This window comes from Emys orbicularis, chromosome 3, assembly GCF_028017835.1.
Source record: "Emys orbicularis isolate rEmyOrb1 chromosome 3, rEmyOrb1.hap1, whole genome shotgun sequence".
Classification (NCBI taxonomy): domain Eukaryota; kingdom Metazoa; phylum Chordata; order Testudines; family Emydidae; genus Emys; species Emys orbicularis.
The window spans coordinates 44,640,926-44,653,423 of NC_088685.1; the positions used below are offsets into that span (position 1 = coordinate 44,640,926).

The following is a 12,498-nucleotide window of genomic DNA, read 5'->3' on the forward strand; positions in this document are numbered from 1 at the left end:
GGTCAACAGTCCTTTCTAAGGACTTTTGCTCCTGCCCACACAAAGGTAGGTTCCGTAAAAAACTTTCCCTCTGGCTGGCCTGGAGACCTTCTTTCCTCAGTGCCTTCTGGATCCCTTGCAGGAGCCCTTTACTTCCTTTCTGAACCCTTGTGTTGGAGCTAAGGAGAGTCTGTGCTCCTCTTTGATGAGGCATGCTTTCAGCTTTCCTAGGCAGTCTTGCTGCCCAGCTCCTCTGCACAGGAGCTAAAGAGCATCTCCTTGCTGTATGAAATCTCTCCCTGAACTCTCCTTGCTCACTAAACCCAAGCTGTTCTTTATGTCCTAGAAGGCCAGCTTCTGAATAACAAGTTACCCTACCATTTCACCCCAGGACTTACTCCCTTGACTTGGAGAGAGAGGCTCACCATGCTGATCCTGGCTGAGCCTCAAACCCCTTAAAAGACCAGCTCACTCAGTGACAGACAACTACCTATACCAGATTTCCTCTCCTTTTTGTATTCAGAGTAATTTATATTGATTTTACAAACAAAAGTGATTTTTGTGTGTGTTTGACTCTTGTGAGCCCTGCAGATCCAACATGGCTTTAAGAGACTGAGTTGGATGGGATCATCAGCAGTATTGTGTATGAAATTCTACTCAGTTACACGTGTACAATTGGACAGGTGTTACTGAAGGAATTATTGGAAGACAGTTGAGTTTTATCTGGTTTGCAATACGGTATAGGGGGCACAATCTGAAGACAATAGGGCTGCACAACAGTTATTGAGAATATAACTATGTCTGCAGAACATTTAGTATCCATGAAGCTACACAAGGGAAAGGAACTTAGCTTTACCATAAGGTCCCAGGTTGAGTTTGCAATAGCAGATTCCATCACACTCTGCAACATTTTTACTTGGGCCTTCTCTACACTGGAAAGTTTTTTTTCAATATAAGATAGGAATTTAAACTGATATAGCTATATTGGTATAATCTCCTACGTGGACATACTCAGTCCAATATAAGTGTCTTTTTTCAGTTTAATTTATGTTGTTTGGGAACGGTTTAAGCTAAAGTGAAAATCCCACTTCTATACTGGAATAAGAATGTCTACACGGGGGGTATAACTAAACTTGTATAATAATATTGGCATAAATGGTAAAACTTTGTTATGTAGATAACCCCTTGTAAAGTAAGAACATTTAACATATAAATTATTGAGAAACAATAAACATAAAACTCTCCCAATATCACATTTCACAGTATACTGCATTTTCAGGCAGAACTGAGATCCAGAAACTAAATTTACATTTTTTCATAAAAATAAGTTTCTAGCCCTTGTGGTCAGAACAAAATGTTCCAAATGTGAAGCAACCAATGCAGTGACCAAGTGTCTGACCAAGAGCATGTCTACGATGGAGCTGGAAGGTGTAATAATCTGTGATTCTATGAATCTGCTTTGGCTCTGGTTGAGATAGAATTCTAAAAACAGAAGTGTAGCTGCAGCAGCTGAGTGTCAGGATGGGCTAGCTTCCCTGAATATGCACCTACCATCTTGGCTGGGTATGTATTCATAGCAGCTAGCCCCTCCTGCCGCCTGTGTCACCACAGCTACACTCTGCGTTTAGTGTGCTAGCTCGATCAGAGATAGTGCAGGTATATCTGCTCAAACTGGGAATTACACCCCCAGCTCAAAGTGTAGCCATATACACTTAGTCTGAACACAACTTGGAAAAATAGCTGTGTGAAGGGTGAACACCTTGATTTATCTCAATAAGGTCTAACTTTAAATGTAATGATGACAACTGAATTTTCAATATTGTTAGCTCTTTCACTCCCAATCATTATAGCTGTGCTTACCCCACAATCCCAAACTACTTCCCAAACCTCGTAAATTTCAAAAGCGTCAATTGTTTCTACTTAGCTACTAAAATCATGAACTTTCTTTCTGACTTTTACAATATAGTTAAGAGCTTTCAGTATAATATTTTGCAGTGCATTGAAAATTAAACAGTCGGGGAAGCATCAAATACACTGTATTAATATCAAATTAAATAATATAGAGGCTACTATAGTAATAATTGTATTATTCATTTTTCTTATTTAACACAATCTAAACCTTAATTTTAAAACATATATGAAGCTACCACAAAATATCCAGCATGCCCTGGAGTGCTATAGCTATGCCCCACAACAGAGATCAATCTTGCTGCAGAATAGACGAGTCCGGGATATAATTCATCAGTCATCCTATGTAAGGTGTTTGCTCATGCTGGTGGGACTACAACACATTCCTTCAATAAAAACATTACTTTATGAAAGGGGAGTAATGCCAGAGATGTCTAATATGCTCATGAAACAACAAATGACATGGTTTGTAACATTTCCAGTTTACCAGGTTTTTTTCTGTTCTCTAAAGGTCTAGTGAGTTTACATGAATACTGAATGACTTTGTCTCCTCCCCAAAAGGTTGAGTCTAAAAAGGGCAAGTTTAAGCCTGCATTTCCAAAGCAACCTGTATCAGCAGTGGAAGCCCACTTAACATCAGCGCAACATATCTATAGTGGGAGTTGGTAATGATGGGGAAGATTTTCAAAGGCACAAATGGTAGTTAGACACTTTGAAAATCTCCCTAGGTGTAAGTACATTGACAAAATTATTCCATTTCAAATTTCTCACCTGAGACTGGAGAGTAGTTTAAAGAAAACATGGAAGCTTTTCACATATATATTCTGGTCACCATAAAAAGGTTGCATTTAGCCAGACCATATGCTTACCTGAAAAGCTCCCCAGTCGTGGTGTTGTCATATCTCCACCGTCATAGATTTCAAGGGAGTCCCAGTTATGTTCTGTGGCAAAACTTATGACCTGGATCTGTAAAACAATGCCATTAAGTATTTGTTTTTCAACCCAAATAATTATATTTAAATGAATGCTCTAAAAATAAAGAACAAAACAACATAAAAAACCAAAACCAGACAAAGCAAAATGAAACAAACAAACAAAAAAGCCCTGGAAAAAAATGTAAATAAAAACAAAACTAAAAGAAATTGATTCTTATTCTCCACTTTCTTTTATTTTGTATAGTCATCTACACTTGTGCAAAATTGGTGCAAAACATCATCATGTGGGAATAAATTTTTTGCACACACACATTGCACAGATATAAATGAGTACACAAGGTGCAAGAAAATGGAAAATCATACTCCAATTATGGCCCCCGTCCTGCAATCAGATCAGCTAGTGTAGATTTCTGCTTCTGTCCAGTGCTCAATTGACATCAATGAAGCTGTAAATGGGAGCAGGATCAGACTGCAGGATTGGGACCTATCTCTGCTATTCTACTCAGTTAAAAAAGAAAGCTGCTAGTGACTACTGAGGTTAAATATATTTTTCCTGCACAACAGAGTGAGCAAAAAAAAAAAGAAAGAAAAAGAACAATGAGATTAGAAACTATCCATTGGTAAAAAAAAAAAAAAAAAGCCCTGATTACTCTTTCCTGATTTGGCTGTGGGAGAAGGGGGTTGGGGAGGGTAGTTAGTATTTCATGTCTGGCAGAATATGGACTTGCCTGAATACCTGATCCCTCAGTCACTATGATTTTCCACACACAATTCAAGCTGTTACCATAGGGTTCTGGATAACCAGGTGACAAGATAGTGCCCCTCCGTTCAGTGAAATTCCCATTGCATGGTACTGAAAGACAATATTTTCACAGATTATGTCAAAACCAAAGACATTTAACTGGACAGAAAAGTAACATTAAATGTACAAATTGATCTAATGATTATAACTCTCTTTTTATTATAAGTACATAGATTTTAAGTTTTTGTTTGCACTTTGGAATGCAGCTTTCAGTTAAATAAAATGTAATCAGGACACTTAAGTGTAAAGTAGCTCTAATATTTGCTTTACCTGGTAAATCACAGTGCAATACTTTAATATATTTATCGATAGCCCAGCATTTCCTCAGATTTCAAGAAAAGACTACATAGAATAATGGGTGTGTGAAATCAACTCTGCTTAGATCATTAAAGATAATTATAATTTAAGTATTTGGTGGTTTATTCTACTCTCCATAGAGGCACATAACTCCAGTCGATACCAATGAGATTTATGCACAAAAGACAAGCACCTATTAAATGTAAAAAAAAATTCAAAGTGCTAAACATTATTCCACTAGAGGTTCTTCTGCAAAATGAAGCAAATTGACTGCAACTAATAATATTGTTATTCACTGTAAATTAGAATGGTACTCCTAAAGAGAGAGAGACAAAGAGAAAGAGTGCTATATATCAACAAACATCTGCTAAAAGGGTACCACAAAAATGGTATAATAAATTGGGATTATAGTGATTTTCAGAAAATGAAGTTGTATCCTATACTTCCAACTTTAGAGGTAGCCACACAGATAATAAATATTCAGGAAAACATGCATCACGCTTGTTAATCTAATAGGTTATTATATGAAACATATAACTGCCTACCAACCAGCTGGTACTCAATTATGTTTCATATGAAAAATTGCCCTTTTAAATTGAACATGACCAGTATTAATTAATGGAGAGTGAATATATGTGTTAAACACTATTTTCTGAAACATTTCTTAAATTCTGATTTGGAGACTTGTGTCCCTCAACAGATTACCAAAATGTAATTGCTTACCTATACAGCTTGGTACAGTGTCATTCCACTGAGCTAAAGCATTAGGCACAGACTGACATCGAATAGCTTTTGAGCCTTGCAGCAGATAACCAGGGCTACATTCAAATCGAACAACAGCGCCTGCTGAAAATTCAGACCCAATTCTCCTGCCATATCTGGGTTCTGGAATAGAGCTGCATTGTGTATCACTGGTGCGTGGAACAGCTGCATGAACAGAAAAAGGTGCTGTTACACAAAATGCCAGTCATCGTCTGAGAAATAAATACATTATTTCATATATATATATATATATACACACACACACACACATATATATATACACACATACATACTGGCATTATTAATATGGAATTTAACTTTACATAATTCTTGTTGCACTCATGGTACCTTAAAGCCCTTTAAGAATAAGTAGTTGGGTAAAGGCATCACAGTGACTATGTGGACAAACACAACAGTAATTATATATTAGTTAGTTAACAGCTTGCCTGCAGCCATAGATATCAGATTGCCTCACCCCCTGCCTTTTTTATTTTTAAATTGGTGGGATACCAGAACTTACCTCTTCTACATCATTTTTTTTTAAATATGTCTGAGATACATTATTTCTAACAAATAATTGAGATCAACAAACTATAAAACTGATTTATAATGTAAGCACATTCTGAACATTTAAGTACAAAAATTTCAGGTATAGGAGGGAGTGTTATAAATGCTCATTTCTACATAAATGCTATTTTTTGCTTGCTAGTTCACCACCATTACTATATAAACAAGTGTCTGTTTGAAGTTACTATTTATTTGGGAGTCTATTTGGTGTATTGGTTAGCTGGAAATTATAACCTAGTCTAACAAGTGTGGTACTTCAGAGACCATTCTCCTTAGCGTACTATTTTCATTTGATTTTTGTAGAAATAATCTTATAATTAATACGTAATTATATGCAACAGAAACTGCCATTTATAAATTAAGACAATATACAAAAATATATACAGGAAAAATAAATGATAGATGCACCATTTGTGCCACCATAGTTATGGCTTGTGTTGTAATAAAATCATTCTACTTAAATTATCCTTTCTGCTGATGAATATGAGTTAGACCTCTATGTGGCACTCACATTCATGGACTTTGTTTTATCATTACTGTTTCTTCAGCAGATCCGCCAGAACTATCAGTTCCAAAAGCAAGACAGTGGACCTAGGTATCAAACTAGGTCTCATGAAATAACAGAGTGAGTACTCCTGGGCCACCAATTTCCACTGGAACCTCATACTAACAAACATGTGGGATGGCAAAAAATAATTTTAAAACAGTAAAAGTAACCAAGGTTGAGGGCTAGATTTTGATTTTGGCAGAGCAAGGTGTGTCAGCTGTTCCACACTAGTAGCCTTCCCAGGAGGTGTCATGACTCAGAGACATCTATGAGCCACAATTACTCCATTTTCTCCATTTCCAATTCCAAGTTTATGAATTTACTGCTGGCCTACAGCAGCTGCAAATCACTATACCCCTCTGTCTCACCACACGCTCACACCCAGGCTCATCTACCATGGCCAGTGAATAGAAGGATGTATGGAGGCAAGAACCCATTCATACATACCTGGATCAGAGGCCCAGGTAGCCTTTGAAGGGACAGGGAGAGTCTTACCTCCTCTTACTCCCTTACGCAGGCTTATACTCGTAATCAGAATCTACCCCTCAGTTATTAAAGTAAAAAGTTAAACTTAAAAAAAAAAATTAACACGTTAAGGTATAGAGATGCAGTGTCAGAGTACCCAAATAGCTTTAACTCTGCCTTAGAATAACACCGTGCAATAACCATATGATCATGGTTTTTAGTATTTGTGGTCCCTATTTAGATTAAACTGAATTTTTGAAGACTTTGATTTCCCCCCCCCCCCCCCCCCCACTCCACCTTCATGTTACCACTAAAGGAAACCTTACTATGAAGAAAAAACAAATATTAATCCTAACAAAAATATTTAAAACAGCTATTGTACAATATTTCTGTGAGTTTTACCTATATGGGAAATTTGAAGTTTCTGCATTATTTTATTACTGAGATCAAGAAGAACCAAAAAAAAAAAAAAAAAGGCATGAGCCCAGCTGCTAAATTTCTTAAAGGACCTTTTAAAAATATATTCTTATTAAAATATATAAAACACTTCAATTAATTCAAGTATGTACTTGGAGCAAGTAAGTGGAGGAGCAAGCACAAGAGCATATTAAAATCCTGTATCGTGGCTTGCTCATCATTCTGCATGTCAGAGGAAAAAGGATCTGTGCTGTCACAGACTGAGCCACATAAAATGTTTTCTGTTGAAATCTCTAACTTGATGTCAAAGCAAGGAAGCGAGCACAGGACACTGACAAAAAATCAGACTAGACCATTCCCAATCTTTTTTATATGTGATTGTTCCCAGCTGCAGATTTCAGCAGGCTTAACCCTAATATTCTAGAAGGCTAACAGTAGGAACTGAATAGATTAGGTACTCATTCAGACCAATATTATACATAATTATTCTGTGAAATATAGGGAAATGTAGCTATCAGAGAAAAGGAAACGAAGAAGAGATAGATGAGACATGTAGAAAAATAAGTTTTTCAGAAAGTGGCACTGCAAAAACCATTAAACCTGAATTCAAAGCCACAAACCTCATCTGTTGCTTGTTAGGACCAGAATTTGAAATATTGCAGGCTATAACCTTCTCTTCCTCCAGCCCTCCTTCTAGCTTTTGCCTATAATGTTGGCAAGCTAGACTTCTCAGACTGTATTACAGAGAAATTCTATTTTCTATAGTAATTATTCTCCATCTTTTGGTAAATGTTTCACACTGCTGTGAAACAAAATTGAAATCAGCCCAGTGGAAAAGTGAACAGGGAATAAGGTCAGCCTGGAATAGAGCGTGATAAATAAAATGACTGACTTTCCAGGCCAGATTAGTATGTTCATTCAGAGTGTGGATGCTATTCTCCAGTGTATTTATAATGTTCGCAAGCAGGCAGTGCTGGAAATGTGTTCACATATTTCAGAAGAGAGAAAAAAAATTGAGGTAACCTTTATTAATGTAATTAAATGCCTCAAAGACGTTGCACTAGCAACATTTGTACTAACTTGAGATCCTAATGTATCCATTTCTCAAAATGTACACAAAAACAGTATCAGGATTCTCCTGAGATAAGTCATTGTTTGATTCATTTTGTGATGCTGAGGGTAGCATTTCCTATTTCTCAAAACCAGTTCCATTCAGTTACTACTACTACTAAATCTGCAGTTCAGTATAGTAGACCGAAATGAAGCACAGCATAAGGTATTCCTAGAGACATATTCTTCTGCAGTAAAATATATGCATATGCTTCATCAAATGAAAGCTTTGTGTTCAATTTAAATTCTTTGAAAAGCAACTTGTCACAGACTACAAATAATTAGACAAAGAAGGTGTTTGGGAAAGCACATACATGAAAAAGATTGAAAGCTACAATTCAGATCGAGATAGATGATATGAAGAAATCAACATAAAATCAAAGAGCAATTCTCTCCTTTAAAATTATATAGATTCCTCCTCCCTCCCCTTTATTTTGTGCACGGTCAATTTCAATGACTTCTTTTAATTTATAGAAGTGAGAGACTGACAGCACTAGCTACATCCAGACTATCGTGTGCAAGCATGGTGAAATTAAATATTTCTACACATAAAAGGAATTCTGCCTGTACACATCTGATTTTTAGCATTCCTACTAACTCCAGCTTCTGAAATACTCCTGAGGTGAACTGGTCCTTTACAGCAAATTGCTGTATACCAAAGCATGACAGTGTTGTGATTTGGAAAAAAAAAAGATCAATATGTTCAATAAGAATTAAACTGTGCTCATAATGCTTATTTTGCTTAGGACTAACCCTACATTTGAATCCAATTCATTAGAGGTGAAAAACAACTTATTGGCAACATTAACATAATATGGGGAGTTTCATAAATTTTGACTTTTCACTGACTCATTACCAAACCTTACCTCACATCTCTCTACTGCTTCCCACAGCTCCCATTGGCCAGGAACGGCGAATCGTGGCCACTGAGAGCTGTGAGCGGCCGAATCTGCGGATGCTCAGGTTAACAAAGTGTCTCATGGCCCGACAGGGGCTTACACTGAACAAGCCGCAAACCAAGTTTGGGAACCCCTGTTCTACACTATTGTTATGAGGTGGGTTAAAATCTCATTGAAAATGATGTATGAACATGCCCTTCATTTAAGATAGTTGTAAGAGACAGTTAAGGGGCTACACCTAAAACAAAACACAAAGCCCAGAACCTAGCATCATGTGGGTAGAGGGTTCCACTAGACATTGTTCTGACCAGGTATATGTGTTTATCTGTGGGTATGGCAAAAATCTAACTGGAGGGGGAACAGACAAAAAACTGGGAAAGAAAGAAAGCCAAGCACCAGCCTGTAAGCACAGTGTGTGATACTGGAGAAGTCTAAAGGAAGGTTCTAAGTCTACTGCTGCCTAAGGAGGCATGGGGCTGTAGGGAAAGAACATATGGCCTGTTTTCCTTTGCTCCCGAAGGATATACAGTTTTTAACACAAGTCTGTAATCTGCCTCATCCTATCTTCAGCAATACAAAGGTCTAGACCTGGTGTACACTAGAAAATTAGGTTATCAATACTATGTCACTTAGAGGTTTAAAATATCCTCATCCCTGAATGATATTGTTAAGATGACCTAAGACCCATCTAGATGGTGTTAGGTTGACGGAAGAATTCTAGCATCAATCTAGCTAACACCTCTTGGGGAGGTGGATTACCTACGCCAGCAGGAGAACACCCCGTCGGCATAGGTAGTGTCTACACTGAAGCACTACGGCAGCTGTAGCATTTTAAGTGTATATAAGCCCCTGGAAACATAGAGTTCCAGTCCAAATATAAGACATCTCTGACAATCTTTGCTCAACACTGAACTTCTAACAGTTATAAGATAACAGATCCTCGTGTTCATAGTCAGGAAAAATTCCCACTAGTTTTAATAGAAGTTTCACTTAATTAAGGGTAACAGGATTATATTTTAAATGCAGTAGCTAAAGAGTGATGGATGTGAGACATAGCCAAATTTCTGATTCTCACTTGTCTAGTACAATGGCTCTATACAACTACTGAATACAAAATAAACACAGAAATAATACTCAAGTCTACTTGTCAGTCAATAAAAATATGAGGTTAATTGTAATTGCATCCAATTTGTGGATTATTATGCTTATCATTTACACATAAAGATGATAGCACCACCAAACACACAACAGAAAGAGAGAGAGAGAACCTCTCTGACTTGTTAAAAATAACCAGCTGCTGAGCAGTTTTTCAACAACACATTTATTCAACACTACAGAGGTGCCACAATAGGCCAGACCCACAGTGAAGTCAATGGACTTTAAACCAGTTAAAACCAGCTGAGAATCTGTCCCAATATGTCCATGAACAGTCTGTTCCACACTGTATATCAAAATTATTCCAGCTAAAAGAATCCTATGAACATCTTGTGATCTAATAAACATTTCAGTCCAGTCATGTAGATGAGATTGGCACTATTGAGTCTGTCAACATTTTATAAACGGGATGAAGTAAAAACCAACAGATTTACCTTGGTAGACAAAATGGAAACCTCTGGCAGATGCCCCACTCTTTGCACTGAACCGCATCACTATCTGATTGGATGAAGCTAAAGGCAATGTCTCACCTACATATGAAGACGGGAAAGAAAAGGAAGGGTGAGAATGGGAAAATTGAAATAAAGATTGGAAAGATGAGAGTATTTTAGATTTTAATAAAATATCCTGTTAAAAAAACCTGATAGACAATAGTACATTTTTCTTCTTTTTTCCTTCCATTTTTTAGTATAAAAAATTCTGCAAATCATATTTAAAAACATTAAATTTGCCATTGGAGGTATACAGAAATAATCATCAAACAGAAACATTTTATGATGTACAATTATATTATTTATAAACTTTCTGATATTTACTGAAGCTGTTGGGATTAGAGCTGTAATAAATTGCTTGCCTGGGAGTCTGTTACCCTTTTGGGCCAGTGTCATTTGAAGAGTTTTTGCCAGAGTTTATCTGTGACTGACAGCTTTAGCTTGCATTCCAAAATGCATTAAACAATTAAAAGGCTTTCAAAAGAGCCCTAGGGTCTCTCTCTATAAAGATGGAATATATAATTTAAAAACAAAACAAAACTAAAACTAAAATGAGAGAAAATAGGTCCTTGACTCTCTTTTTGAAGTGAATCTTTCTCTGTCTCTGTGAAATATTTAACATACTACACGAGTAACATTAGATTATTAAATAGATCTTCTAAAAGCAATTCAATTTAAAATAATGTTAGCTCATCACTTGGCATATTTCTGTATGTCCTCTCCTCAAGGCAAGCTTTGCAATCCTGGAAGGCTAACTTAAGAAGTCATGAAGAAACTTAAAATATTTACTTTGATTTTTTTCTCATTTGCTAAATGCATATCAAAATTCAGATTTCCAACTTCCTATTATATATATATATATATTTATCTCTCTCTCTCTCTATATATATATATATATATATTTGTGTATTTTATGTTGTATTTCTGCAATTTTGGCATGCACAGTTTACCACTCTTGATTATGACAAAGGTGTGCTTACTGTTTAGCACAGGGGTTCTCAAACTGGGGGTCGGGACACCTCAGGGGGTCGTGAGTTTATTACATGGGGAGTCGCGAGCTGTCAGCCTCCACCCCAAACCACGCTTTTCATCCAGCATTTATAATGGTGCTACGTGTTTTTAATTTATAAGGGGGGTCACACTCAGAGGCTTGCTTGAGAACTATTGGTTTAGCAGCATAACTCTAGAGAAACTACTGAAATGAATGAAGATGTGATGAGGAGAGGCTGAGGGAACTGGGATTGTTTAGTCTGCAGAAGAGAAGAATGAGGGGGGATTTGATAGCTGCATTCAACTACCTGAAAGGGGCTTCCAAAGAGGATGGATCTAGACTGTTCTCAGTGGTACCAGACGACAGAACAAGGAGTAATGGTCTCAAGTTGCAGTGGGGGAGGTTTAGGTTGGATATTAGGAAAAACTGTTTCACTAGGAGGGTGGTGAAGCACGGGAATGGGTTACCTAGGGAGGTGGTGGAATCTCCTTCCTTAGAGGTTTTTAAGGTCAGGCTTGACAAAGCCCTGGCTGGGATGATTTAGTTGGGAATTGGTCCTGCTTTGAGCAGGGGGCTGGACTAGATGACCTCCTGAGGTCCCTTCCAACCCTGATATTCTATGATTCTATTATTTACTCTGGTTTAAATGAGCTGACTCAATAGGTCTCATGCGTCTCGCACTCACATCAATTACACACTGTTGTAACTCTAATGACTTCTATGGAGATCCTCCTGATATACACCACCGTAAATGAAATATGAACCTGGCACATTAAATCTCTTCTGAAGATGTCATGGAACAATAAGGAAAAACTGCAAGTTTTTTGCCCTTCCATCATTTTCTAAAGGCTTTTGGGGAAATATAGATGTTGGTCTTCATTTTATGTATATATGTATGATACAGCAAAATGGGATGTTACATAATATTCTCTCTTTTATCTTGACAATTAAAAATCAAACAATATTTTGTTGTTAAACTACTGCAAACAATGTTAGAATGAATTCTGGAGCTTTTTCCTTTGCATGGAAGGAACCTACATGTAATGGAATTACCAAAGGGAAAATATAGTCTTCATTTTTCAAACATTAAAACATTAAGTTCCTTTAAATTGTAAAACAGATACATATTTTTTCTCTAATAAGTAGTAAACAATAAAATAAGCCACATGTTCA

General features: G+C 36.8%; 1 protein-coding gene across 1 annotated transcript in view; it reads right to left on the reverse strand.

The window, feature by feature from the left end:
- The window catches only part of CSMD1 (CUB and Sushi multiple domains 1), a 1,638,713-nt gene that overhangs the window by 292,194 nt on the left and 1,334,021 nt on the right, over positions 1-12,498 (reverse strand). The window contains exons 33-36 of the mRNA XM_065401391.1: positions 10,278-10,373; positions 4,645-4,848; positions 3,551-3,675; positions 2,757-2,853 (exon numbers count right to left, since the gene is read on the reverse strand). Of these exons, the coding sequence (XP_065257463.1) occupies positions 2,757-2,853; positions 3,551-3,675; positions 4,645-4,848; positions 10,278-10,373 (522 nt within the window). The remainder of the gene's footprint in view (positions 1-2,756; positions 2,854-3,550; positions 3,676-4,644; positions 4,849-10,277; positions 10,374-12,498) is intronic.